General features: G+C 35.1%; 3 protein-coding genes and 1 pseudogene across 6 annotated transcripts; 3 read left to right on the top strand and 1 right to left on the bottom strand.

Moving 5' to 3' along the window:
- Positions 1–897: 897 nt before the first annotated feature.
- On the top strand, positions 898–2,949 carry LOC105125725 (elongation factor Tu GTP-binding domain-containing protein 1-like; annotated as a pseudogene).
- Positions 2,950–3,043: 94 nt separating this feature from the next.
- On the bottom strand, positions 3,044–9,713 carry LOC105125733 (anthranilate synthase beta subunit 2, chloroplastic-like). The gene is made up of 8 exons (XM_011026305.1): positions 9,497–9,713; positions 9,231–9,391; positions 8,381–8,451; positions 8,182–8,219; positions 7,973–8,083; positions 7,704–7,803; positions 6,278–6,413; positions 3,044–3,504 (listed from the first exon to the last, which is right to left on the bottom strand). Exons 1-8 carry the CDS (start codon positions 9,609–9,611, stop codon positions 3,400–3,402), a joined length of 837 nt encoding a protein of 278 aa, XP_011024607.1. The 5' UTR covers positions 9,612–9,713; the 3' UTR covers positions 3,044–3,399.
- Positions 9,714–14,625: 4,912 nt separating this feature from the next.
- LOC105125743 (hydroxyproline-rich glycoprotein family protein) lies at positions 14,626–21,804 on the top strand. Of its 4 annotated transcripts, none has more exons than XM_011026318.1 (8): positions 14,626–15,833; positions 16,797–16,913; positions 17,229–17,326; positions 17,441–17,558; positions 19,469–19,591; positions 19,732–19,844; positions 19,930–20,084; positions 20,662–21,804. In XM_011026318.1, exons 1-8 carry the CDS (start codon positions 15,194–15,196, stop codon positions 21,380–21,382), a joined length of 2,085 nt encoding a protein of 694 aa, XP_011024620.1. In that variant the 5' UTR covers positions 14,626–15,193; the 3' UTR covers positions 21,383–21,804. The 4 variants fall into 4 exon arrangements, with proteins under 4 accessions (XP_011024620.1, XP_011024628.1, XP_011024636.1 ...); XM_011026326.1 differs by having other exon boundaries at positions 14,627–15,833; positions 19,472–19,591; XM_011026334.1 differs by having other exon boundaries at positions 14,628–15,833; positions 16,800–16,913.
- Positions 21,805–22,297: 493 nt separating this feature from the next.
- LOC105125765 (2-oxoglutarate (2OG) and Fe(II)-dependent oxygenase superfamily protein) lies at positions 22,298–25,870 on the top strand. Its single transcript, XM_011026355.1, has 9 exons — positions 22,298–22,339; positions 22,443–22,502; positions 22,601–22,687; positions 22,770–22,972; positions 23,092–23,164; positions 23,275–23,370; positions 23,451–23,501; positions 24,348–24,695; positions 25,413–25,870. Exons 3-9 carry the CDS (start codon positions 22,601–22,603, stop codon positions 25,749–25,751), a joined length of 1,197 nt encoding a protein of 398 aa, XP_011024657.1. The 5' UTR covers positions 22,298–22,339; positions 22,443–22,502; the 3' UTR covers positions 25,752–25,870.
- The last annotated feature ends 812 nt before the right edge of the window (positions 25,871–26,682 follow it).

Genomic DNA, 26,682 nt, shown 5'->3' on the forward strand with positions numbered 1-26,682 from the left:
ATAAAAAATTCTTTGAAAATTAATCATTACTACACTTTTAAACACTTGTAACATGAGCATGTCTAAATTATCAATTATCAACTATAAATACCATTTTATACCAAGATAATTTAAAAAATACTTCACTGATTGCAAAAATTAATTTAAAATCAACTACTTTGATTCTATGATCAACTGCTTTGATTCTATGATATTTATATAAAAAAAAAAGGATAAAGATTAGTGTAGAAATGAATAGTTATATGTTATTTTACAAACCTGTTTCTCGTGGAAAATTAAAGGGGTCACCTAATTAACCTTTATTTTTATTTTTTTTGGAAGCCTGATGTGGTGGAAGAATGTGAGAGATCGCACGATATGAAGGTAACTCTTCAGTTGAAATTAATTAGGTTTTAGTTTCAGCATTTATGGCAATCAAGTTTGTAGCATGGAAAGTTGAAAAGGCACATAAACAAAATGTTAGCATATGAAATTAAAGTGAAGATTTAGAGATTTAGGATAATTATTAAATATTAGAATATCTTGATTTTAAAATTAAAAAAAAAAAGAGAGTCAAAAGTAAAAATACTTACATCGTGTGGCATCCAAAAAGATGGTTGTGGATGTACCGGGTTAGATGCAGAGTGTATAAAAAACGCGACTCAACCCCACTCGGCCCGACCCGTTGCCATCCATGTTCAGGAGATTTTGTTGCTACTCCTTGATGAGATTTTTTTTGTGCATGTCCGACCCAAAACAAAGAAACGACGTCTGTTGCCACGCCAGCTGTGTTCTTGCAAGAAGGAGAAGCATTTTTGAGACAGGGAGACACACTACGAAGGAAACCCGCCTTTGTCCTTCTCTAAATTTATAACGGCATACATAGACAGCAATCGCCTCAGTGTCCCTCTCTTTCTCTCTCTCTTTAATGTCCGACTGTTCTTTCAAGAACACAGCCAGACATATACAGAGTAACAAGAAGAAATATTGCTGTCGTGGTAGTGAAGTTTCTTGTTTGAAGGATGGGTGACTTTGATGACACCCAAAATACATGAAACATACGCATATTAGCGCAAGCTGATCATGGCAAGACAACTCTGGCTGATCAATTAATTGCTCCTACAAGCACCCGAAATTAGCTGGAAAACTTAGGTTTATGGGTTATCTAGATGAGGAACAGAAGCGTGCAATAACAATGAAGAGCTCGTCGACAGCTTTTCGTTATAAAGATTATCCGATAAACCTCATAGATCCCGCTGGTCATATGGATTTTTGTAGTGAGGTTTCAACTGCTGCGAGGTTGAGTGGTGGGGCATCGGTTTTGGTTGATGCTGTTGACGGGGTGCATATACAGACGCATGCTGTTTTGCGACAAGCTTGGATTGAGAAGCTTTCACCTTGTTTAGTGCTTAATAAGATTGATAGGTTGATTTGTGAATTTAAATTGAGTCCTATGGAAGCTTATAATCGCTTGTTGAAGATTGTTCATGAGGTGAATGGCATGATGAGTGCGCACACGTCAGAGAAGTCCGGTGTGGATTCTCTACTTGCTGGACCAGCCGGTGACAGAGGAGATGAGAATCTTGAGTTTATAGAGGAGGATGACGAGGACGCTTTTCAACATCAGAAAGGGAATGCGGCGTTTGTTTGTGCACTGGATGGGTGGGGATTTGGTATTCGTGAGTTTTCTGAGTTTTACGCGTCTAAGCTTGGAGCGAGTTCAGATGCATTTCAGAAGGCACCTCTTGTGTCCTATGAGGAGACCATTAAGGGAGAAGCATCCAATATGTTAGATAGCATAAAATCATCTAGCAGAAGCTCAGATTATGTCGAGAAGATGACTCCGATTGGAAGATGTGTTGTTCGTGTGGAAGTCCTGAAACTTCCATCTGCACTAACTAAGGTGCTTGATGAAAGCACTGATATACTTGGAGATATTATTGGAGGTAAGCTGGGGCAGACAAATAGCAACATGGAAGCCGAGACTTCAGGCATTGTGCAAGATGAGAATCCAATTGAAGCTCTCAAAAAACGTATTATGGATTTTCAGGAGAGTGACATGTCTTAGAGTGAATGAAAAGGATGGAGCTGAATACAAACTTCAGTGGCAAAAGTTTCTTGAGTGGATCTGGGCGCTTGGTCCAAGACAGATTGGCCCCAACATCCTCTTCACTCCGGATTCCAAAAGCTCAAGTAATGATTTTCCCCTCTTGTATCCAAAACAGTGTACTGTCTGGATTTCAACTAGCAACAGCAGCTGGCCTCATATGTGATGAACCCATGTGGGGATTGGCTTTTGTTATTGAGGTTTGCACATCTCCTTTGGCTGAACAGTCTATGAGTCTAACCAACAATCTGATTTTGTCAAAGTTGGCGATCCATTTTGTTTTTTGTGCGATGATTAGTGTCAAAGTTTTCATCAGCTATCTTAAGAGAATTATGCCATGTAAACTTATACTGCTCCGCTTCACAGGATTTGCATGGCAGCTGCTTGCACCCTTGTTCTGTTTAGATAAAAACTCCACATAGTTGCGAGCTTGGGCAGGATTTGAAACTTGATGTTCAGTCGCATTAGAAGCACCTTCTCTATTTAATCATAGAAATCTTCTGCGTTGCCGGTAGAATGATACGAAAAACCTCGCATCTTTCGCGCACGTGAAGCCTTCATCATATTGGATTGGAATGAGTTGACAAATTTGCTCAATGCAGGGTCCCAAACTGGCTTAACTCCATTCAACTTTTGTGCACCTGACACAAACCAAGCATTCCATCTTATCGTATCACTTCATTTGTTAGTGAATCGAAATGTTTGGGTCATCATAATGTTGAGGGGCACTACCTTCGATTTTCCTATCCCTACAAAATTCTTTTGATGGCTTGAGGACCTTGAATGGGAAAATCTGTTAAGTACTTTTCTTCGGGTTTCTGAAAAAAGTCCGTATCATAAAGGCAAGGCCAAAGCTCTACCGCTGATAACAGATATTGATCAATCTGTCTCATGAAGTTCTGAACTCCATTATTTTATGCGACTCAACCTCATTTTTCAAAAACACTACACAACCTATTAATAGGTAATGGATATATAGGAATCGCTTGGCCCTGTTATGCTCATAAATTAAGCAGTTTTTGGTCAACTTTTAAAACATGTCTTTGGAAACATCTCTGCCAGTATTCCAAAACTAAGGAGTGCAAATTGCGTCTTGCAGGTTCTTTTTCCCAATAAGGAGGGGATCACTTTCGCTGCTATAATGCATTCATACAACAAGCCGCTTGCCATTTGCTTTCGACACAGAATTAATGTGCATGAAAGAGAAATGCCAGTCCAACGGTAAGAGAAACACAACTACCAGTCCAAAGGCTCCACTGCTTCTTTTTTTCCCTTTTATTCAGTGTATGTATTGAGCAAGTCTTCACAAGCCTCTAGCTCTCAGATTCAGCTTCTTTTCTCTCTATCATTTTGATAAAATTGCTGACTATTATCTTGCCTTCAGATGTTATGATGCTTTCTGGATGGAACTGCACCCCCTGCAAAAATTTCAATCACCTTATCAAGATACATCTGATCACATGTAAGAGAGATGCAAATAACTTATCAATCACCAATTCCAGGGACACACATTCTTGAAATATTCCATCACATGCATGCACATAAATACATTCTTGAACATCAGCATGTTCTGCATGTGGTTGAGTATGCTTGGATTTTGATATTTATATAACACTGGAAGGGACACCTCTATATTTAACCATATTTGTTTTTAACAACCATGATAGACACCCTGGTACATAGGGGACCCCAGCAACAGCGATTTCAGTATACTCATGACATTATAGGCAATGCACTAATCAAAGAATACAAAGTTACATATAAGTAAGTAGAGCAAGTTGGGGAAGAAACATCAGCAATATGTTGAAAAATGATCAAGGAATGCTGAGCACATGAATGTTTCTGGACATTGCAGAAACTAACATGAGCTAATTAATAATGATCTATCAACTAGGGAACATACCCACTTAGCCCCAACAATATCTAAGATCAACATCATGTTATTCTCATGCAAAAACTTTCATTACTAGCCCGTTGCAATTTCAGCTGAAGCCATTGGGTCAGTAAGGGAAGGTTACTGGATAATGACCTGGATCAAACTAGTCATATAACTGCATGCAGCATTAAAGTCAAAACATCAAAAGGATGTCCTGGAAGAATGTAACTTGAAATTTGAAGCGCTTGGATGCAAAGGGGATTTTGTGCTATGTACATCATGTAGAAGGACAACTGCCATCGTGATTTTTTTTCCCCTTTTTATCATCTGTTGAGCTGAATCTTTAAATAACTCAATCTCTCTGTTTATTTAGTTGAGTGGTTTCCAAAAGTTGTGATAATAACTTGATGACCTCTAATTTTCCTCAATGAATAGACAGAGAGATAAAAGATAGCTTAGGTGGACTTGGGGTAAAAACTTCCATAACCTGCATTCAAGCATTAGACTGTGTTTCATTCATTTATTAATGCATGCTTCTGGGGCTATGAAACAGTGTGGTAAAAGAGATGAGATATAGAAGTATATAGCTCTTTATTTGTTTGCATTCCTTACTCTGTAAGAATTCTAGTAAAAGAATAACTAAACTATGTGTCTGCATTCTACAGATATGATATGGGAATCAGAATAGTATTGCCTATAAGTCATAGAAAAGAAGACACGTCCCAGATAACAATGTGCTACCTTAATGAGCATTTCACTAATGAATGAACCCCTCTGGCTTTCTGCTCAATAACAATCCTATGAGTGATTATAATCATATAGCTTGATAGACTAAAGATTAACACAAGTCATTTCTAAAATGACAGTAAACCAGTAATTTCCAAGTAACTTGAAAGACATATCCAATGCTCCATTTTTCTTTGCCCAGTTGATCATTCACCTTGATGTGGGGAATATAAAGGAATTACTTGACCATAATATTTTTCTCTCTCCGATTTCCCGAGAAAATTTGAGAGTTCAGAGGAAAAGTACTTTATGTTAAAGGAAGAACTCTTGCTATGAAGAAAGTCCATTATTTCATGTTAGAGAACAATTTTTTGCCCTTATCAGTACTGAGCTTTTCCATACAGAAAAAAGAGGCGGGAGAGGAAACATATTATTAGAATTATTCATTCTACATATTCTGTTTTTATGCAGATGAAGCCACAAGTCTATATGCAAGACTTTCAAGTGCAGAAGACGGATTGCAGAAAAAATTACTGCTGCTCTCAAATCAAAACAGGCAAATATGGATGCCTCATCTAGTAGCTCAGGCCTGTCAGGCAATTGTATGAAAGGGCAATTTCCTAACAAGTGGAAAACAATTGGATATCTTACCTGAAGATGCTTATATTTTCTATGGCGAGCAGCCTGCATGCTTCTGGGGCTATGAAACAGTGTGGTAATAAGTCATAGAAAAGAAGACACATGTCCCAGATAACAATGTGCTACCTTAATGAAAGAGATGAGATATAGAAGTATATAGCTCTTTATTTGTTTGCATTCCTTACTCTGTAAGAATTCTAGTAAAAGAATAACTAAACTATGTGTCTGCATTCTACAGATATGATATGGGAATCAGAATAGTATTGCCTATAAGTCATAGAAAAGAAGACACGTCCCAGATAACAATGTGCTACCTTAATGAGCATTTCACTAATGAATGAACCCCTCTGGCTTTCTGCTCAATAACAATCCTATGAGTGATTATAATCATATAGCTTGATAGACTAAAGATTAACACAAGTCATTTCTAAAATGACAGTAAACCAGTAATTTCCAAGTAACTTGAAAGACATATCCAATGCTCCATTTTTCTTTGCCCAGTTGATCATTCACCTTGATGTGGGGAATATAAAGGAATTACTTGACCATAATATTTTTCTCTCTCCGATTTCCCGAGAAAATTTGAGAGTTCAGAGGAAAAGTACTTTATGTTAAAGGAAGAACTCTTGCTATGAAGAAAGTCCATTATTTCATGTTAGAGAACAATTTTTTGCCCTTATCAGTACTGAGCTTTTCCATACAGAAAAAAGAGGCGGGAGAGGAAACATATTATTAGAATTATTCATTCTACATATTCTGTTTTTATGCAGATGAAGCCACAAGTCTATATGCAAGACTTTCAAGTGCAGAAGACGGATTGCAGAAAAAATTACTGCTGCTCTCAAATCAAAACAGGCAAATATGGATGCCTCATCTAGTAGCTCAGGCCTGTCAGGCAATTGTATGAAAGGGCAATTTCCTAACAAGTGGAAAACAATTGGATATCTTACCTGAAGATGCTTATATTTTCTATGGCGAGCAGCCATTATCAGACCATCCTCAGTCCATGCTGTGACCTCTAATTCTTCGCTAGGGAAACTTTCTTTTTCAATCACAAGGCTATGGTATCTTCCAGCAGTGAAAGGACTGCAAAAGGATAAAGATATTGAGACAAACCATTATCGTATATGGACAAGATTAAGATGCAATTTAATAGAAAGAAACTTAAGGCAAATCATGGCAAGTAAAATTAATAGAATTTTAATGCTTTAATAATTTGTTCTCCCTTGGAATTTGTCTATAGTGAAAAAGCTATTCAGAGGAAATTCTAGTAGAACATAGCAATTTAGCGAGCCAACTAGTTCCCGGATGCTATTTTCAACAAAAATAGAGGAAAGCTGATGGAAAATAATAATTTGATAAATTTATAAGAAAACACAGTGTATCTTAATGATAAAAATGACCGTTGACATGCAAAGACCAAGGAAAATTCGAAAAATAACCTGTCTAAAAGGAATGGTCAGGTTTAAGAGAATCGTTTCTGACAACAAAGATAACCCTCTAGCAATGTCATAGTTGATCAACTGTACAAAATAAAAGGCACCGCTTGTTTGATTCTACTCAACCAACTTCTTAACAAGGAATGTGGATCTTTGACCTTGTATATATACCATTACCTTCCCTCTAAATGACTAGCCCAATGACGTTGAAAACTTGTTCAACATGTTTTGCTCCTCCAATTACCACTAAAATGCTAATATACACAGCAAGTTGAGGTAAGAAAAAGATAAAGCTCAGTCAACCGCTGAATAATTCCCTGCCCTGTAGCCTTGCTATTTTATTTGAAAATAAGAGTTACATCTGTCTAGTATTTGCCAACTTGCATCTAGGTAAAATCAGATTATATCATATGTAAAAGTACATCTACACTAGATTTTAGTTGTGGTAACTCGTGAGGACAAACGCACATCACGTGATCATGGCCTTCACCTATTTTCTGTAATGGCACTTTCCAGTAACTTCAATCATTTTATCACTGTTCAAGTGTGAGTAATGTCTAATGGTCATTAGCAAAATGTTGTATCCATGGTTATGTCTTGAAGCTCAAAGAAAGCCAAACATTTTTTGTCATTTTTTAGAACGCTTTTGTTTTTAAATAAAGTTTCATGTCTGTATTTCATAGACCCTGGGAACCTAACAAACATGCAATTACAATCTTTAACCATTATAATTTGCAAATTTTTCATATACTTTGGAATTATGTATCAGTTGTCAATTTATAGTTTGCATAATAAGGCTGTAATTCACATGATAGATGACTAAGTTAAGCAATTCTTTCAAACTTATATTAGGAATTTAATAATTGCATGTAACTAGCCAGAGGGGGGGGGTGTTTAATACAAATAATGACAGATCAATTGATCAAACATTACTTACTTTGACAACCCAGAAAACAAGCCATCTTCTCCCTTCTCATCATAATACACAGGAGAACCTTTCCCATGCACCACACCATAAGGTGAGCGCACAACATTTCCTGAAACACAACAGTGTACTATCTAATACGTAAAGAAAACACAATCAGACAACTACTGCACATTAACAATAAAATACCTTGATCATTGTTCAAGTTCCTTGATGATTCTCGGAAAAGCAAATATCAGACAACCAGATATACAGATGTCAATAAAGATTTAAAATGTCACCTCCAAAAGCCTCTCCAATGCACTGCAACCCCATGCACACACCAAACAAAGGGACAGTAGGTCCAAGCTCTAAAACTGTCTGCAATGATATTCCAGAATCTTGGGGCGTTCCTATAAAAGGAAATGCCTAGCATAAATATAGTTTTCATCTTTTTTTTGTTCTGGTCTCGCCTCACTTTGATTCTGTATAGTAAAGATAACACACTAACCTGGGCCTGGGGATATGAGCACGCCTCTTGGCTTTTTCCTATTAAAATAAGAGAAAAGGTAACATGCGCAATTAGCGAGCACAACAAACAACTCATGTATGATCCAGTCTTGTACATAGGATTTAAAACCTAGAACTCTATCATACTACATGCATGGATTAACAAATCCCAGGTAACTGCATAACATATAAATTCTCACCTTTTCAAATCCTCCACAGTTAACTCGTCATTCCGATACACCTCAAAGTGGCAGCCCAACTCTCCCATGTACTTCAGAAACACAAGGTAACAGAGTTATAGGTTTTGATTTATAAGTCAAAACTACAAATTGGAGATGTGTATAGATACATACATATGCGCACACACCGGTATGTTTGTATATGTGTATGTATATGTTTATGTGTATAGAGAGAGAGGGGGGGGGGGGGGGGGGGGCGTTTACAAAAATAAATCACGCAAAAGAATATACACCAAAACTTTTGCACAGGTAAGGGCTTTACGAAGTTTCTAATTTTCTTTCACAGCTTTAATTTCGATTGAAACTTATCATAGCCTTTCTTTGGCATGTCACAGAAATTACTATCTTTCTTTTTATCCCAAGGCGACACTAGCTAAGTCCTCGAAGTACAGGATTTAATGACTGGTATCATTCTCAGTTGTTGACAATAGTTAGGTCATTTGAAGAAAATGTTCAAATTAAAGAGTTTCTTTCCATCAGTTGCAATGTCTTGAACCTTTTTCTTGCATCATTTAAAGAAAAGTTCACTGCTGCAGTCATATCAGTTAAACAAACAAGGAATGCGTAGCAACACTCGCATGTGTAGTTATGGTTTCTGTAAATGATGAAAACCATATCACACTCACACACAATTACTTTCCATTTACATTAAGCACTTTCTCGGCAACCAAACAGGCGGTAGAATTCAAGATCTCACCCCATCACAAAATCTCTAAAACAGAACCTAGAAAAAAAGATTAACACCAAAAAAAGAAGAAAAGTCGAGATTCTCAAATACCATGTGATTAAACTAAGATGAGAAAGCACTAACCTGACACAGATTATAAGTGAAACTGTCATAATTGTCAATGACAATTATGGGATTCTTGATTCCCTTGTCACTACAAACAGCAGCCCTGGAATTCATTTCTGCAGCTGCCATCGAACATTCTACTACAAGCCCTTTTCGGTTCTTTGCCCTAAAATTCACTCCTGTAACATTAAAAAAAAAACATTTAAAAAAAGCCTGCATGTAAATTTTATGCACAGAGAGATTAATAAAAACAAGAAACGGAGACACAGAATTTAAAATGTTACTTGAAGGTGCAGAGAAGAGATTTGAAGAAAAGGCTAGCTGGGTTTTGAAAGCAGGAGAGGGCTTTGATTGATTCAAAGCTGCTTGAGATACCATACTTGCTGTAGCTGCGGTCATTTTACTGGAGAGATACAGGAGAAGGGAGAGAGAACAGTGACAAAGAGAGAGGAGAGATGCGTTTGATTCTCGGCGCTGTTGCTTCTTTGGACACTGTCACATGGCAAGCTAATAAAACAGAGACACGTCGTCAGTAAAATGATCTATTAATCTGTCCTCCCGGGTACTTCGTCAGTAAATTCGTACTCATCTATTTTATTTTTTATTTTGTATTTTAAAAATATTTTAAAAAATTTAAATTTTTTATTTTTTATTTTTTATTTTTAAATTATTTTAATATACTAATATTAAAAATAATTTTTAAAAATAAAAAATATTATTTTAATATAATTTTAAATAAAAAATACTTTAAAAAATAATAATAATCATATTTCTAAACACGCTAACTCTTATCAAATAAAAAGCTGTTTTTATATTTTAAAAAAATATGTTTTTTATTTATTTTATATTATTTTTTATATATTTTTGGATTATGTTAATATACTATATTAAAAAGGTAAATTTAAAAAAATAAAAATATATTATTTTAATTTATTTATAAATAAATAATAATAACTATTAAAATACCAAAACTCTAAAATTAATTTTTGAAATCTAGAAGCATTCGATATTTAAAGATTCATATGACTAGAGTATTCCTTCCAGCTCTTTATTCACTTGCAATTTAATTTCTTTCCGTGACTTACAATAAATCTGACCTTTTATGTATCACTACTGCTGCCAACCGCTTCGCCTCCTGTACAAGCAAATATCTGACCGTGTTTGTTTTTTATTTAAAAAATTAATTTTTTATATATTTTTATATTATAATAATATTAAAAATAAATTTAAAAAATATTATTTTAATACACTACCAACAAAATAAAATATATTTAAAAAAAACTGGTGTGATAATATATATATATATATATATAGCAATTAAGTCCTTCAACTTGTTAGCAGCATCTCCTTTTCACACTTTGATTGCTTAACCTCTTGTTTCCCTAAAAAAAATTTAAAAAGAAAATTATTGCTTCAAGTCTAATTTTTAAATTTTCAACTCATTTATAAAAAAATAAAATATTTTCTTGAAAATATATAAATAAGTATACTTATCTTTTTATATATATATAAAAGAAATCAAATTTATTTTCTTGTTTTAAATTAATTTTTTAAATAGGGTAATATTAAAAATAAAGTAAAAAATATTATTTTAATATATTTTTAAATAAAAAATATTTTTAAAAATAACTATTAAAATTATAAAACCGAGCAAGCATGTGAAACCTGGAACGGAGAATGAAGACGACCCGAACCGCCCCCCGCTCTCTTTCGTTACTGTTTCGCATGTACACGGGAGAAGGCCTCCCTTTATTTCCTTCAACAATCGAAGATCTTCACTGTTCACTCGCATCTCATCAAACATCATCGCACCGCCCATCCTTTCTCCTTAGCCGTTCAATTACTCAAACCCCACACGTCATCAATTAAGACTTGTGGCTGCATGGTGTGAGCATTACTTTAAATAATATAAACAGCGTACATGATTTCAAAATAATTTTATATATATATTATATTTAGTAGCTTGCTAGTCCTTCTATTTTTATTTTTTTTAGTTATCGCAGAATGTTTTTAAAAGCAAAATCAATAAATCGACCGTTAAATATAAATATGGTTTTAAGCGCCGGTGAAAAATAATTCTCTTTTCCTCGTGAAATGATTGGTTCCAGTGGAAGAGCATGCTTTCTTTTTTATTGTCATTTGATCTTTGACTTTTACTTGAACAAGACGTCAATGTGACTCGGGGGTCGAGGCACTGAGTCGTGGTGAAAAAAGTGGAAAAAGTTTCTAGCATTTCAATGTTATTACACATGGAATTAAAAATTTTGACTACAGAGGAGACTATTTTAAGAGTAAAAACCACTAAAACGATGATGGATCTGGACTTCATTAGTGCTTGACGATGAAGGGATGGAGTCACAAATTTATTAAAAAAGCATAAAGATTCAATAAATAATATTTGAAATTATAGGGACTAATTAATTAGCTTTGTTAAGGTGTAAGGACTGAGTTTTATTTAACCCCCACGGGCCATTCGATGACAGATCCTATCTCTATATTTGCACGCGAATCACGTAATTGGTTTTCAAATGCCAGGGCCTTTTCTGTCTTTTTCTTAAAAAACACGTGTTTTTTTTCTGGACAGATGAACACGTTGAAGCATACTTGGTCACGTCATTGTATTGGAAAAAACTTCAACAATGCAATTCAATCATGTAGGATGACAGCTAATTTTAAAAAAATCAGTGGTTAGTTTTTTTGAAAATATTGTTCTTAAACATTAAAAAAATAAAAGAATCCAACTGAATTTTTTAAAAAAATAAATAAATCTCAGTGACTAAAATGTTTTGCAAATCTATGTGAAAAATAATAATTCGTATAGAAAAAAATACTTTTTTTGTATAATTTAAACAGACATTTAAAAAAAAAAAACTATCAGGAGATTAGAAATGTTCAAACAAAAGAAATAATTTTTTTTATAGATTTCTATGCTCTTGATATTTTACAAAGTGTTTAGAAAATAATAGAATTAATCTTTATATGAGAAAATGAAAATGTTTAAGGAAATGAAAAATTAAAAATACGTGGCCGTGATTTTTTTAAAGATTATGATCGGAACTGTACATATCAAACATGTGTCCAAGTTTCCTATATTCGAGAAACAAAAATCATAATTTCTCATTTTAAGCGATAAAACGGTGATTAAATATTAAAAAAAAAAAGGTTTTTTTGGAACCTTGGAATATTACCCGGTGTTTTGAGCTGAAAAATATAAAAATAGGTTTTGAGCCTTGATAGCAGGCGATGCTTCACGTGTTATTTTTTTCATCAGGCAACCTTGCATCTGACCTTTTTTTTTTTTTTTCATCTGATTTTTTCCATCATTATTTCTTTTCACTACTTTTTTTTTTCTCAAATTTTATCTTTCAACCTTTTATTGTTTTGTATTCATATATGTAATTTATTTTATTTTGATATATATAAATTTATCATGATTTTAAATAAATACTTTTATATTTAAAAATATTTATTTTTTATAATTTTATCAAATAAAAAATGGTTTAACAGAACTCAAAGATTGAGTAAATCACTTGACTCGTGTGTTATATAATTAAATAAAAATTAGTTTAAAAAAATACAACGAAGTTCATGAACTATATTCGAGTTTTGATAGGCTAGACCACAAAATTTGAATCAATCTAATATATTATTTTCTTAGCATTACATGAAAAAAAAATATCATATTTTGATTTTAGATTTTTTTAGTAAACTTTTTTTGTTTTGCCGTTGAGGGTTTTTTTTAAAAAAAATTATGGGTTACACCATAAAATATAGTCAATTTAATATATGTTTTTTTTATTATTATGGATATTTATAACACAAATTATTTGCATCCTGATAAAGACCCCAAAAAAATAGGTTATGAGGCAGAACTCATTAAACCTCGATCATGCATAGGACCCATTATCGCTAGGTCTTGGTGCAAGATGAAAGCGAATTAGATTATGACAAAGACCTGTTATCATTTGGTCATGATGCAGGTGCACAAGCAAGCTAATCTCGACACCATGTGGTGCTCGGGTATGACTCAATATGAGGTTAGACAGCCTAAAAGCTATAAAATATTATTATTTTTATTATAATTGAAGGCATGAATATTAAAAATATTAATATTTATGGTGTAAATATTATTATCTGCTGTACAAATATTTTTATTTTTATTATGATTAAAAGTTTAATATTTATTTTTACTATAGTTCAAAGTATTATTATTAAAAATATTATTATTTATGTTACAGATATTATTATTTTTATTATCACTGAAAGCATTACTACTAAAAATAGTATTATTTGTGGTATATATATATTTTTTGCTGTTATAATTGAAAATATTAATATTAAAAATAGTATTATTTGTGTTCTTAATATTATGATTTTTATTATAATTCAAAGTACCAATATCAACAATACTATTATTTGGAGTATAAATATTATTATTTTTATTTAAATTGAACAAATAATACTTAGAACATAAATTATAATATATTTGATATTGTTACTTTTAACTACAATAGAAATAATAATATTTTTTTAAAAAATAATTATACTTATAAACTCAATAGCCTTGAGAATAAAAAAAAAAGATATCGATGCAAGATTAATTAGCCCTAAAAGCAAGGGAAGTTAACCCAAATGCTAGGTGTCTCCATGTGGTGGCGCGGGCTTGGCTTGTGTCTAGGGCAAGAGCAAGCCATTTATAGTGTCATGCAATGAACGAATTTGATCTAGTGCAATAACGGGGTAACCTAAACATTAGATATCTCGCATAGAGGTGTAAGCTAGCTGATATCCAAGATAGTACTGTCAAAACTTGAACTGATCATTTTTTTTTGTTTGTCCTATGATATCAAATGTATCATAATAAAAAGACAATCCCATCCCTTTTCAGTATACTATTTTCAATCAATAATGTTTTAAATTTAGATAAACAATAAAGGAGACATTGAATCATTTTAATATATTGTATGATTCCCCTGTGCGTGTAAATTAGGCATGGTAGTCATAGACTGTGAACACAAATAAAAAGGTGACATCAATTAAATACAATTAAGATTTACTTTTTAAAATCACAATAACCACTCTTTTATTAATCCCTAAAATTATTTATAATGGTTTAATATTTTTTTTAATGTGAATATTAAAATTAATTTATATATATTTTAATTAATTTTATAAATCTCAAATTTAATAATTATATAAATTTCTGATAATACTAAAATTTATAAAACTTAGGATTGCTAATTTACAGAAATCAAGCAGTAAGTTACTATGAAAGACCTTAAACCTAGGAGTTTAATGAACTCGGGTCCAAAATGACCAAAATACACAAATTCTAAGAATATTCTAATCGGGGTCCCGTCCACACCCGCACCACGACTGATTTTACTCCGAAGACAGTTGAGTTTACCCAAGCTACTTGCTTAAAAGCATAACATAAAAAAGTGAAAATGGGAACTACTTGCTTTGCATTTCTTCTCTTTAGCCACCATTTAGGACCATTGATAGAAATAAAGATTACCTGGAAACGATGATGATGCGTTCTCTATAAGCCATTTCCTTCCCCTCAGCCCACAACCCTCACTCAAAAAACCCTAGATCTTACTCCCCAAAACACCTTTTCTCTTATTATCACTCGACTACCTTTCAACACTTTTTTATCTACTTTCTTACTTACATATATAAATATATTCTTGTCAGATCTGAGCATTCCTTTTTAGCTAGAAATTCCTCTCCTGAAACTTACGACCGTGCTTAGCTTGTCTAATTCTGATACTTAGTGCTATTAATTATTGAATTTTGTAAGATTTAGTGCTTAATTTCACTTGATCTGCTTAAAATGGTACCAGATTATGAAATTCACGAGTATTAAGATTAATTAACTAACTAATTAATTAACTATAGTTGATTTAGATCTAGGATTTATTAGTGCCATGTTCTATATGTGATACTTTTAGGACTTTTTGAGTAATTAGATTATCAAAATGGCAATGCCACCAGGAAATGTGGTCATACCGGACAAAGTTCAGTTTCCTGCTGGTGCTGCCGGTGGCGGAGGTGGTGGAAATGAGATCCACCAGCACCAACTCCAAAGGCACCAGTGGTTCCCTGTCGACGAGCGCGACGGGTTTATCTCGTGGCTGAGGGGGGAATTCGCTGCTGCCAATGCGATTATTGATTCTCTCTGCCACCACCTGCGTGCCGTCGGGGAAGCTGGTGAGTATGATTTAGTTGTAGGGTGTATACAGCAGAGGAGGAGTAATTGGAATCATGTGCTGCACATGCAGCAGTACTTTTCGGTGGGGGAGGTTATTGTCGCATTGCAACAAGTTGTATTGAGGAGGCAGCAGCAGCAGCAGCAGCAGAATCATCATCATCAGCAGAGGTTTTATTACGATCACGGTAAAGTTGGGGGAAGGGATTTTAAGAGATCTTCGAGTGCCGGGTTTAATAGAGGACATAGGGGTGGTGGTGGTGGAGGAGGTGGTGATGCAGTGAAAGAAGGGGTTAATTCTAGTGTAGAGAATCATAGTTTTAATGGAAATTCTTCGGAGAATATTAGGAGTGAGAAATTTGAGGAGATAAAATCCGGTGGTGATGGTGGGAAATCTGACGATAATAAAGGTGATATTTGAGTTTTAATTTTGATTATGGATTGCTGAATGCTTGTTCCTTGATTATTTGTCATGGTGGTAATTATTGTATTTTAACTTAATTGTAATTGCTTTTTAACAAGATTTGTCTTCTTTATCAATGCATGGTTTGCTATATGTGCGTTTTTTGTCACCATAGATTTTTTTTTTAATTCGTGAGCTGGGATTTCTTAATCCTGAAGCTGATTAGGAAAAGTGTTGTTCAGGAAAAGAAGACTTGTATTCTCAAAAAATTATTTATGATCTTCGAATTTGTAGAGTATGGGTTGGCAAGCGGGACAATTAATGATTATCGCAAATTGTCGTGGCAACGTTCTTTAAGTGTGGTTTTCAATGTGTTTTCTTCTACGGTTGTTTTCTGGGAGATGAGAAATTGGTGCCAAGTATCCATTCCTTGTTTTATGTATGGCTTGGAAGTTGTGCATGTAAAAATGCTGTTGGTATGCAATCTTGACTGCTAAATATTTACATCTATCAAGTCAGATTTGGAAAAGTTATATCTCTCCTACATCTTTTTGTAGATGTGCCAGGTAATAATTTGATGGATGCTTATTGTTGTGATTACTTTCTGAATGTTGTTTGTTTTGCATAACATGTGTAGGAAAAATGGAAAATCTTCTCTTCTGTAATTTGTTTTTACCCTAAAATTGTAGATGCTTTTATTTCTGACATGTAAGCTTGGAGTTTCTTTTTGTATTTTGCTTCTACCAATATTTTATATCCTCTTTCTCCTAATCTACTGCGACATAGAAAGTTTTGGATTGTTAGTTGTTCTGTTTGACTCTCCTTATGCTACATGCTCTTACATTATGAACACCACATTGAATGCACAAGTTTAAGAATTCAAATATGTGCTCTTATTTGAAACAATGCCTTGTCCTAGAAACTACTCTGGGGAAACAATGATGTTCATTTAATTTCTTTGTCATGTCAGCAGATGCTACTGCAAAATCACATACAGATAACCACAAGAATAGTTCAGTGAATGCACAAGGAACCTTTTCTGGAAATTCGGAAGATGTGGCTGTTGATGATCGGTCTAGCCCTGAAGGTCACTTTCTTGTGCTCTCTTGGGGTTGGCAATGAGGAACATATTTTCTGTGTAGAGTCATTTGCAACTTTTTAAAGGAGCCTACTTAACATGCTATCTTGGAATACATGTCTTTTAATTGAAATTAATTTGTTGGACATGCTATCTTGGAATTCATATCTTCTAAATGAAACTAATTTGCTGCACATGCTATCTTGGAATTCATATCTTTTAATTAAAATTAATTTGTTGTGAAGCTGTTGGCTCGTGCCTTGTTTCATCTTGTTATCTTGGCATGCTAATTCTGTTATTGAAAGATCTTGTGATTCTAACCAGAGAGTGATTTACATCCTAGCAACAATCAGAATGAGAAGCAGAATCTTGCTATCACTCCAAAAACATTTGTCGCTGAGGAGAAGATAGATGGACAGATGGTAACACTTTTATAAGCATCATTGCTATTGATATTCTCACCAAATTCACATTTTGTTTTAGATAGCCATTTCAGTTTGTTTCTCCTACTTCTAATTTGTTTATCTTTTCTCTAGGTTAATGTGGTTGATGGACTGAAATTGTATGAAAACTTGCTTGATGGCTTGGAAGTTTCAAAGCTTGTTTCTTTGGTTAATGAGTTGAGAGATACTGGGAGAAGAGGACACTGTCAAGGTAAGTCATTAATGGAGCATTATTCTTAAGAGAAGCTAGTAATATTCCGTTTCTTTTCACACCGCTGCTGCTTTCATGAAATGATTTTGTTTATTAATCTGGCTATTCCAGAATATGGAATCTACCTTAGAGATTCACATTTTATCAACAATATATAAAAGCTATAGTTTCCGTAAATACTTATTGCAGTGTCCACAATTGATTAATTGTTTTATTTTGAAGATACTTAATTGTACTCTTTAGGGGTTGACCAGCATTGTTTTTTTCTTGGGCCTGAGTTTGAGATTGATCAAGCTTAGGTTGTTATGGGGTAAGAGCCTCCTTGCTTGATGGCCCATTCTTAGATGTGCCTCTTCTAGTTGATAGCCTATACAGTGTTATAGTTGAGGTATGCATACCTGTCATGAAAATGCTTTCATATAATTCAACAGAATCTCAAAAAACATTTATCAGAGTGGAAGTGTGTTAAAAGGATATATTGATTTTCATAATCAGTACCCTTAAGGATTGGTGTGCTTGTTGACAACGGAATTTTGGGTTAGGTCAGGCTTTATTATCAGTATGTGTTATTGCTAGCTCAGCTAAAAAGTCCTGCCCTGCAGATACCTTTCCAGTTGGCAGCCCCTTTTTTAAGACTGCATAAATAATTTAAGATCCATCTTAAATCCAAGAACTATGTATATGAAACAAACAGTTGTAATGAAGAGGGTTAAAATATATTGGATGTTATGTATGCTTCAGTTATATTTGTGATGAAATTATCAAATCCCATATCTTTTTTGTCAAAGAGAGATGACTTGGGTCCATTTGGGAAAAAAATGGAGAGGGTGCTGAGCTCACACTACCATGAACCAGATAGCTTTACTTACATATACGTGTATGTAAATATATGTATGTGTAAACCTGGTTGCTTTTTGCTACCCCATACTGTTGATGGCCCATTCTTAGATAAGCCTCTTCTAGTTGATAGCATGTACAGTGTTATGTTTGAGGTATGCATACCTTTCATGAAAATGCTTTCATATAATTTATCAGAATCTCAAAAAACATTTATCATAGTGAAAGTGTGTTAAAATGATATATTAATTTTCTTAATCAGTACCCTTAAGGATTGGTGTGCTTTGTTGACATCAGAATTTTGGGTGAGGTCAGGCTTTATTATCAGTATGTGTTATCTTATTACCATATCTAATTTACTGCCAACAACATGACATTGTCACATTCTGGATTCTCTAATATTATTTCAGTGTTCTAGTCAGTTGGCAATGTTTCAAGTGATGGTTTTGGCAATTTTGCAGTATGCATGTTGGACATAGTATTTTTTTTTTTCTAGTTTGGTAATAGGATCTTGTTCATTTCTGAATTAGAGCAAAAACATTTGTGAATAGAGTGCTTAAATGCTCATGTTTGGAAGCCAAGCTACTCAATTTTCAGATGCAAGGTGTCTGATTAATCTCACTGCTTGATAAATACTCACTCTTGTAACATAGACAACCTTTGTAGCCATATGAAGCAATAAAAACTCTTTGGAATTGATATTTTTCTGTATAAACTTGCTGAGAATCGTCTATAAAGCTAATAATCTTAAGCTTCCTCTCCTAGTTTCCTTGGCCTGTTTCAGGATTCCCTCTATATATTTTGCTGCTTAATTATCCCCATCTACTGCCTAGACATGAAATGGAGGATCCATATTTTATTTCCTTTTGTTTTTTCTAAAGCATAAGTTTCTATTGCCATCTGTACTCGTGTTATGAAATTTTCTGTGAAAAAAAATAAACCTAATTACAGTAGCATCCATATTATGGCAGTATTTCCTGCTTTGGTGGAGGTCTTCCTGTCTGTCACATGCATGCTGAAAATAATTGCTTATAGTGAAAATGTTGATCATGTGTAAGTTCTTTGTTCAAAAGCAGGTCAGACATATATCCTCTCCAAAAGGCCCATGAAGGGACATGGAAGGGAGATGATACAATTGGGTCTTCCCATTGCAGATGCACCCGCAGAAGATGAAAATGCAACTGGGACCTCCAAAGGCACGTCATATCTTATGTATAACTTTTTGCATGTGTGCGTGTGTGGTTAAGATGCATGCAGATTCTTTTTTCTTTGTAATGCTAAAGAAACACTAGTTCTTATACCCTTTATTGGATTTTGTTATGAATAAATTTTGCAGAACGGAGAGTAGAATCCATTCCTGCATTGCTGCAAGATGTAATCGAACAATTTGTTGCCATGCAAGTTATGACCATGAAGCCAGACTCTTGCATAATTGATATCTATAATGAGGTAACTACTAGTGGTATTATGTGTAATGATTCCAAATAGCATTGATTATGTAAGCAAGCCTAAATTTTTGTGGAAATTTCTGCAGGGTGATCACTCCCAGCCTCACATGTGGCCTCCATGGTTTGGAAAGCCTGTTTCAGTTCTTTTCTTGACAGAATGCGAGCTGACTTTTGGGAAAGTAATTGATACCCTGCATCATGGGGATTATAAAGGGTCTCTCAAGCTTTCTGTTGCGCCTGGGTAATCATTATTAACTCTTCATAGTTTTGTCTTGTCGATAGTTCATCAAGATTATTATTTGTTTTTATGATTAGCTTTCAGGTACCTAGCATTGAAATTAGGTTCTGAAATGATATGGTTTGTATCCACTGTGATAAGTGTGAAGTCCTATTTTCATGAAAACTGTTCTTTTAATTAATTTCCTTTGTGATTCTCTGAGCTGAAATCCAACAAAAAACTATACTTTTCATGGCATGTCTGGATTTTCTCTCTACGTGTTACTTGCACATGGCTGTAACCTATCTTGCACCATGTCTAGAACATGACATTATCTCAAACAGCTAAATTGCCTTCAAACTGCTCAACTTACTTTCTAACTGTAGGATAGAAGGGGTTCAACATGAGTAAGGTTCAATACACACCTGCCTCCATGCATTCAGTTTTTCCCTAGAGCCATGGTGAAACAGTTATATGATGAGATGTGATTAGCAATACATTTCCTTCCCTTGAATATAAATTCTTCACGTTTACTTTCATGATAATGAACTGCAATTTAGGTCCTACATTCCTGAAGTAATGTTTCTTACTACAAAAACAGGTCCTTACTTTTGATGCAAGGGAAGTCATCAGATTTGGCCAAGCATGCAATCCCCATGATTAGAAAGCAACGGATGCTTGTTACCTTCACCAAGTCTCAACCAAAGAAACTTACATCTAATGATGGCCCGCGGCTTCCTTCACACGCTGCAGCCCCATCTTCCCATTGGGGTCCACCGCCAAGCAGATCCCCGAATCATCTTCGTCATCCTGTGCCCAAGCATTACGCAGCAATTCCAACAACTGGTGTACTGTTAGTGCCGCCTATTCGGCCTCAAATTCCACCTCCAAATGGTGTACAGCCTCTCTTCATGACCACCCCAGTTGCAGCGCCAATACCATTCCCCGCACCAGTTCCCATCCCACCAGTTTCAACTGGATGGCCTACATCCTCTCCAAGGCATCCTTCGGCTCGCCTACCTGTCCCCATCCCCGGCACAGGTGTTTTCCTCCCTCCAGGTTCCGGCAATGCATCATCTGCGCTGCAGTTGTCGGCAACTGCTACTGAGATGAATCTTCCTACAGAGACAGAAAAAGAAAAAGAAAAAGAAAATGGACCAGGAAAGTCCAATCATGATACAAGTGCTTCTCCAAAAGAGAAATCTGCTGAAAAGACTCAAAGGCAAGACTCCAATGGAGATGTGGATGGAATAGCTGTGAAAAAAGAAGAACAGCTAAGAGTTAGCGATACAGTAGCTGGCCAGTCAGCTGGAGCAGTGTAGAGAGGGGGGGCGAGTATTTTGTCAAATGCTAGAGATGTAGGCTCGGCTTGAAATGAGTTCAAAGCAAATGTAAAAAGAGCGCGGCAAAACATCTGAGACTTCGACATTTCATACTACTCGCGGTGACAAAGGGGAGGAGGAACAACTCTGTTCTCTTGGCAATCCCTTCTTTTCCCTGTTTCGTTTTTTCGCTGTCTTACTATATGAACTGGATACACTAGGCAGAAACCTCATCTTAATTTAACACCCACATATCTTCTTCAGAAAACTTGTTGAGCTAGTTCTGATGGGCATATCCTCTTTCTAGGAAGAAACTTACCGTTTGTGTGCCAGAGAGGTGGTTTGACATGGATGATTAGTGATATCTAGTAACTCATGATTGGAATTTAGCGGAACCTGGGAGGGCCAAACTAGAACGATAATAGCTCGAAGATAATCACAGAAATAAAATTGCCTGCTCATAGATAGATTTTCATGACCCCCCAACAACATAACGTGATCTATCGTGTAATAGAATAGTTAGTGCATGCTCTATTAACCTTGATTTACGGGTTCACGCATTTTTTAAGGTTTTTCTCACTGTGTTTGGAGCGGCAGCACGAATTTGTGACGATATACTTCCAAGTCAGTTGCGCTTCCCATTTGTTAGAATTCCCTCTTCTCTGTCTGGTGACCATTAGCCGAGTTCATGGATAATGTTCTGGAAGCAATCGTGCCTGTTTTTAATCACACAACTGTCTGAAATTTATCTGACCTTTGCCTGAATAGTGTGGTCTATGGACCCCACCTCGTTATTATTAAGAAGAAAATTTATAACTTGGGGACTGATTTGTAAAAGCCTATATAGATTGGGTGGTGATATGTAGTTACCCGGATCCAAGTAATAAAAGAGGACGAAAGTGAGGATGACGGAAACTGTCCGGAAGGCTTTGCTGCGGGCTAAAGGGCATCTCCAAAGTTAAAAAATGTTAAATCGTTAATATAGTATTTTAAATAATGTAATTTTGTTTTTTTTTTAAATAACATTCTAATAAGTTATTTTGTATTTTATATTAAATAGGGAAAGAAAAAGGTCAAGTTTAAACTAGAAAAACAGGGATGGCTTTCCTTAGAACACACGGTGAGTGTTCATTTTAATAAAAAGGATTTTAGCATACATATGGCTGTCATATTTCATTCTTAACAATTAATTTTTTTGGTCTGTACATCCCATTGAAGATGCTTCTAAGCAGGGAGATGGGAGTAGGGAGCCTGAAGCCGCCGCGTCTCATCCTTCACAATTTTCTCACCAGCGAAGAATGCAAGGTGGGTCACTGCTAATCCTTCCCACCCTCTAACGAATGCTATTGATTCATGAATTGGGTCTCTTTTATTTGTGTTTTTTTAGGAATTGGAATTCATACACAAAAGCAGCAGCACAGTTGGGTACAGGCCCAACGTGTTCTCCACCACTCTTTCTCATCTCATAGCCACCAATTCTTCTACCTTTCTCATCCCTTTTGTTCCCATCCGAGAGAGGCTGAAAGAAAAGGTTGAACACTTTTTTGGCTGCGAGTATGAGCTCTGCGTCGAATTCACTGGCTTAATTAGGTTAGTTTTTTTTTTTCATTTTTTTTAATTCAGTTATATTGGACACTAGTGTTGTTTTTCCTTCTTTTAGTTTTTAATCCTCCGCTTTTTGATATATTATATATTGGAAATCAAATCAGCTGGTGTAGAGGAGCTAGCATTGGATGGCACAGTGATGATAACAGGCCCTATCTCAAGCAACGGCACTTTACGGTATCTTATTTATTTCTATGTAATCTTTGCATTTTATGTGTTAAGTTAGCTGTGCTGACAATTCCTTTTTTCATGCTTTTGTTGTATTTGTAAATTTTTTTATTGAAAAGGCAGTGTGTTATTTGAATAGCTATGGAAAGGATTTCAAAGGCGGACTTTTTCACTTCCAGGATGGGGAACCAGCTACTCTTGTTCCCATGGCCGGAGTAAGGGCTACTGTTGTGATGATGATCAATTGTTTTGTTTCTTGTCATTTTTGTTTCATTGATCTTTTTTTTTTTATCAGGATGTTGCCATATATACAGCTGACAGTTGCAATATTCATGCTGTCGATGAGGTAAATCATTTTTTCTTTGATTCATGAGACGTGGATGATTATTCCATTTTGCTTCATCATCCCGGAGTTTATGCCCTTGGACAAATTTACTGCTTTTTAAATTTATTTCTGGAAGGAATAGTATTTTTATCAACAAAAATACTTTTTTAGCTTTTACTTGCTTCACTGGCTCTACAAGTTCTGTATCATTTTCCATTTTCTATTTCACTATTTTTTTTTTTTTAATGTTACTATGGTACTTGCAACTTAATCACCTTTAGTGTAGCTTTATCGTTCCGATTGATTTTGATCAGTGGTAGTTTCATTATTCTGGATGCATAGAATGAAGTGATATTACTTGCATGTTGTGGCTTGTGCATGTGGGTTCTCTTTTCATTTTGGTTTTAGAATCAAGCGTTCGGCGGGTATTGCTATAGGGTTGCCAGAAAAAGAACCAAAATAAATTTACAAAAAGTATCGATTGCTATTCACAGATAGTGCAAAGGAAAAATTATTGGTGATGTTGGTTTGAGACATAACTTATGCAGTAATTAAAAAAAAGCTTAATATACTATGCTTTATGCATCTGGTCAACTGGTTATGAAATTATGTTTGCTGCAACAAAAAGAAACTGAGTTCCTAGCTTGGGGATTTATTCTGATGACCAGGTTGGACTAAATGTACTCGATGATGAAGTGGGCTTGCAGTGCCAGGACGCTTTGTATTTCGTTAGTTTGTGCTAGGACTTGCTTTAATTGTTTCCTAAAACAATATGCATTTATTCTTTACAAATCTGTAGTCTTTTCTTCTCCTACCAATTTATGCCAAGTAAAGTCCAAGCTATTTGCCTTCGGTTTCCTTTCACAGATAATTGAAGGAGAGAGACTTACGCTTACACTGTGGTTTAGCCGTGATAGTGCCCATGATGAGGATGCAAAACTCATTTCCCTTCTATCAAAAAACATGCCTGAATTGAAGCTACCTATGCTGGCATCCAGCAATATGTACTGGTTTTCTCTGGATCCAGCATCCCACCAACAGTTAGGATTTGATATATGCTTGGCAAGAATGCATGTGCTTGGGTTTGATATTTGTTCTTGTCAAGCAGAAGGCTTGTTTTCAGATTCCACAGAACTACTAATGGAGCCCCTGCAGTTAGTAAGGGGAAATGAGTTGTTTAAGCAGGAGTTTGTCAACATTTTGCATGCACTTCAGGTATTTTCACTGCTTCAGATGCTTAATAATCTCGATCAATATTCAGTGACTTCACAAATGTAACCACTTGTTCGCTTCGCTTTGACACCATAGCTTGCTTCATATGAGTTTGGCCCAATTATCTTGCTGCAATCAATTTGGTTTACATGCAATACTCAATACAGCATGGAATAGGGCTTTGGCCATTGTGTTTCGGTCCTTATCTAGAATCAGGGTATAATCAGGGCATCAGGCTCGATGACGTTTAGCTTCAAGGAAAATATAAGTACTTCTAGAATTAGGCAACCCATAAAGAATTAGGTGTTGATATCACGAGGAAAATTTTTAATGTAGCAAGTCTAGAGGTCACATGCATCTTGGACAGTCTGGTATGCCTGCTACGCCACCTCTGTCCAGGAGCCAAAATGCCTAATCTGATAGGACAAAATATTTGTAACAGAATTTGTTTAGCTTATTGATTCAGGAGTGTCTTTTGCTGTGGCATGATATAAGGTCTCTAGAGTGCATTGCCATTGAAATTCATCTGAAGAATGTGCTTACATTATGGCTAATGTTGATAATTTCATGCAGCACTACCTAACATCTCACCATTTCCCATCTGCAACGCTGCTTTTATAGAGTGCTCTTGACTGACCAAAAGTTTAACCCTATTTGTTTAGGAAAAGAGATTTTTATAAATCGCATCAATCACCTGATTTAATTAGTAACTCTTATTAGGCGGTACAATTTCACCATTGGAAAGCTTCAGACCTGCCAGATGCTCAATCTGAAGCAGAACCTGGGGATGTGGAACATGTGGTACGATTATCAAAATCACAGCAGGAAGTGGTTAGAAGCCTCAAATCTCGGTTCTTAAAGGATCATCAATTGGTTGAAATGATATTCAGTTGCGCCACTTGCAGCAGGAATCAGAAAAACTTTGACTGGGAAAGATTTTCAGCTGCAATTGCTGGCTTGGAAGACCATACCTGTAAATTACATAAAGAATTACTAATGAGCTTACCATACTGGAGAACTCACGGAATTATATACAGTGTTCCCCCCGCATGTTCTTAGAGTCTTTAACGGGTTTTAGCATTTTCATGTTAGCTATGCTACATTGTTTTGTTTTTATTCCATCTACAGCAACTTCAATCTTCTGCCCCCGCAGAGCTTTTGCTCTCCATTTTAAACAATTTTAGTATCTTCGAATTAGATGCATCGCCTGGGGAGCCGTATGCCAATGTGCTCCTGAACCCAAAAATCAATAGCTAACGATAGGCTGGCTGAGCCGGGCCATTTGGATAATGATGATTTTTGTGTCAATTACTAGTTACCGTATTATGTGGAGATGCAGTTGCAACTTCGGCCCTTGCACTCCATTCTTGCTGGGTAATGCTCCGACCACACCAAGTCCATGTTTTTGTTACTTGCATGTAATGGATCCCAAGTCCATCCTGGCATTTTCGCCATATTATTAATACTCTAAAAACATGCAAATCCCAACCTTTAGCGTCCTTTTATATAAAGCACGTCTATATTATTTCTTTAAGTGTAATGGGGTTGGGATGATGAGCTGCAATAGATTTATTTGAGGTGTAATTGCTTGGTCTGATATTTTACAGGAGAAAAAAAATATAACATGGATAATCACAAGGGTGCCACAAGTGCTTGAAAGATACGTGGTAAGAACATGCATTAAGCCCCACTTTCAAAACTACAAAAATTTAGGGCAAGTTGATTTTTTTTTTTCTATTTCTTTCTTCAATCCTTGTGCTGCTTTTGGTATTTTCCAAGATAATTTTGCAACAAGGAGTCATAAAAATTGGGACAAAAAAATTAAGATCACAAAAGTAAAATTCTTCATTAAAATTAAATGGTAAGTGTATCTCTAATAGGTTGTCTAGTAATAAAAATTTAAGATTAAAAAGTTTTCTTTTTATGGTCTTAGGTTTGATTATGTGATTACTAAATTTCATTAAAATTAAATATTAAGTATATCTTTAAT

The sequence above is a fragment of the Populus euphratica genome, unplaced genomic scaffold, assembly GCF_000495115.2.
Source record: "Populus euphratica unplaced genomic scaffold, PopEup_1.0 scaffold1.1, whole genome shotgun sequence".
Taxonomy (NCBI): Eukaryota; Viridiplantae; Streptophyta; class Magnoliopsida; order Malpighiales; family Salicaceae; genus Populus; species Populus euphratica.

Bases quoted from the DNA above. Each gene is read 5' to 3' on its own strand.
- LOC105125733 (XM_011026305.1), bottom strand. From the start codon at position 9,611: ATGACCGCAGCTACAGCAAGTATGGTATCTCAAGCAGCTTTGAATCAA. The intron at 9,392-9,496 runs GTAACATTTTAA...TTAATGTTACAG, and splicing joins TCTCTTCTCTGCACCTTCAA to GAGTGAATTTTAGGGCAAAG. The intron at 8,452-9,230 runs GTTAGTGCTTTC...GTGTTTCTGAAG, and splicing joins TCACTTATAATCTGTGTCAG to TACATGGGAGAGTTGGGCTG.
- LOC105125743 (XM_011026318.1), top strand. From the start codon at position 15,194: ATGGCAATGCCACCAGGAAATGTGGTCATACCGGACAAAGTTCAGTTT. The intron at 15,834-16,796 runs GTGATATTTGAG...TTGTCATGTCAG, and splicing joins GAAATCTGACGATAATAAAG to CAGATGCTACTGCAAAATCA. The intron at 20,085-20,661 runs GTAATCATTATT...CTACAAAAACAG, and splicing joins AAGCTTTCTGTTGCGCCTGG to GTCCTTACTTTTGATGCAAG.
- LOC105125765 (XM_011026355.1), top strand. From the start codon at position 22,601: ATGCTTCTAAGCAGGGAGATGGGAGTAGGGAGCCTGAAGCCGCCGCGT. The intron at 23,165-23,274 runs GTATCTTATTTA...TTTATTGAAAAG, and splicing joins TCAAGCAACGGCACTTTACG to GCAGTGTGTTATTTGAATAG. The intron at 23,502-24,347 runs GTAAATCATTTT...TTCCTTTCACAG, and splicing joins ATATTCATGCTGTCGATGAG to ATAATTGAAGGAGAGAGACT.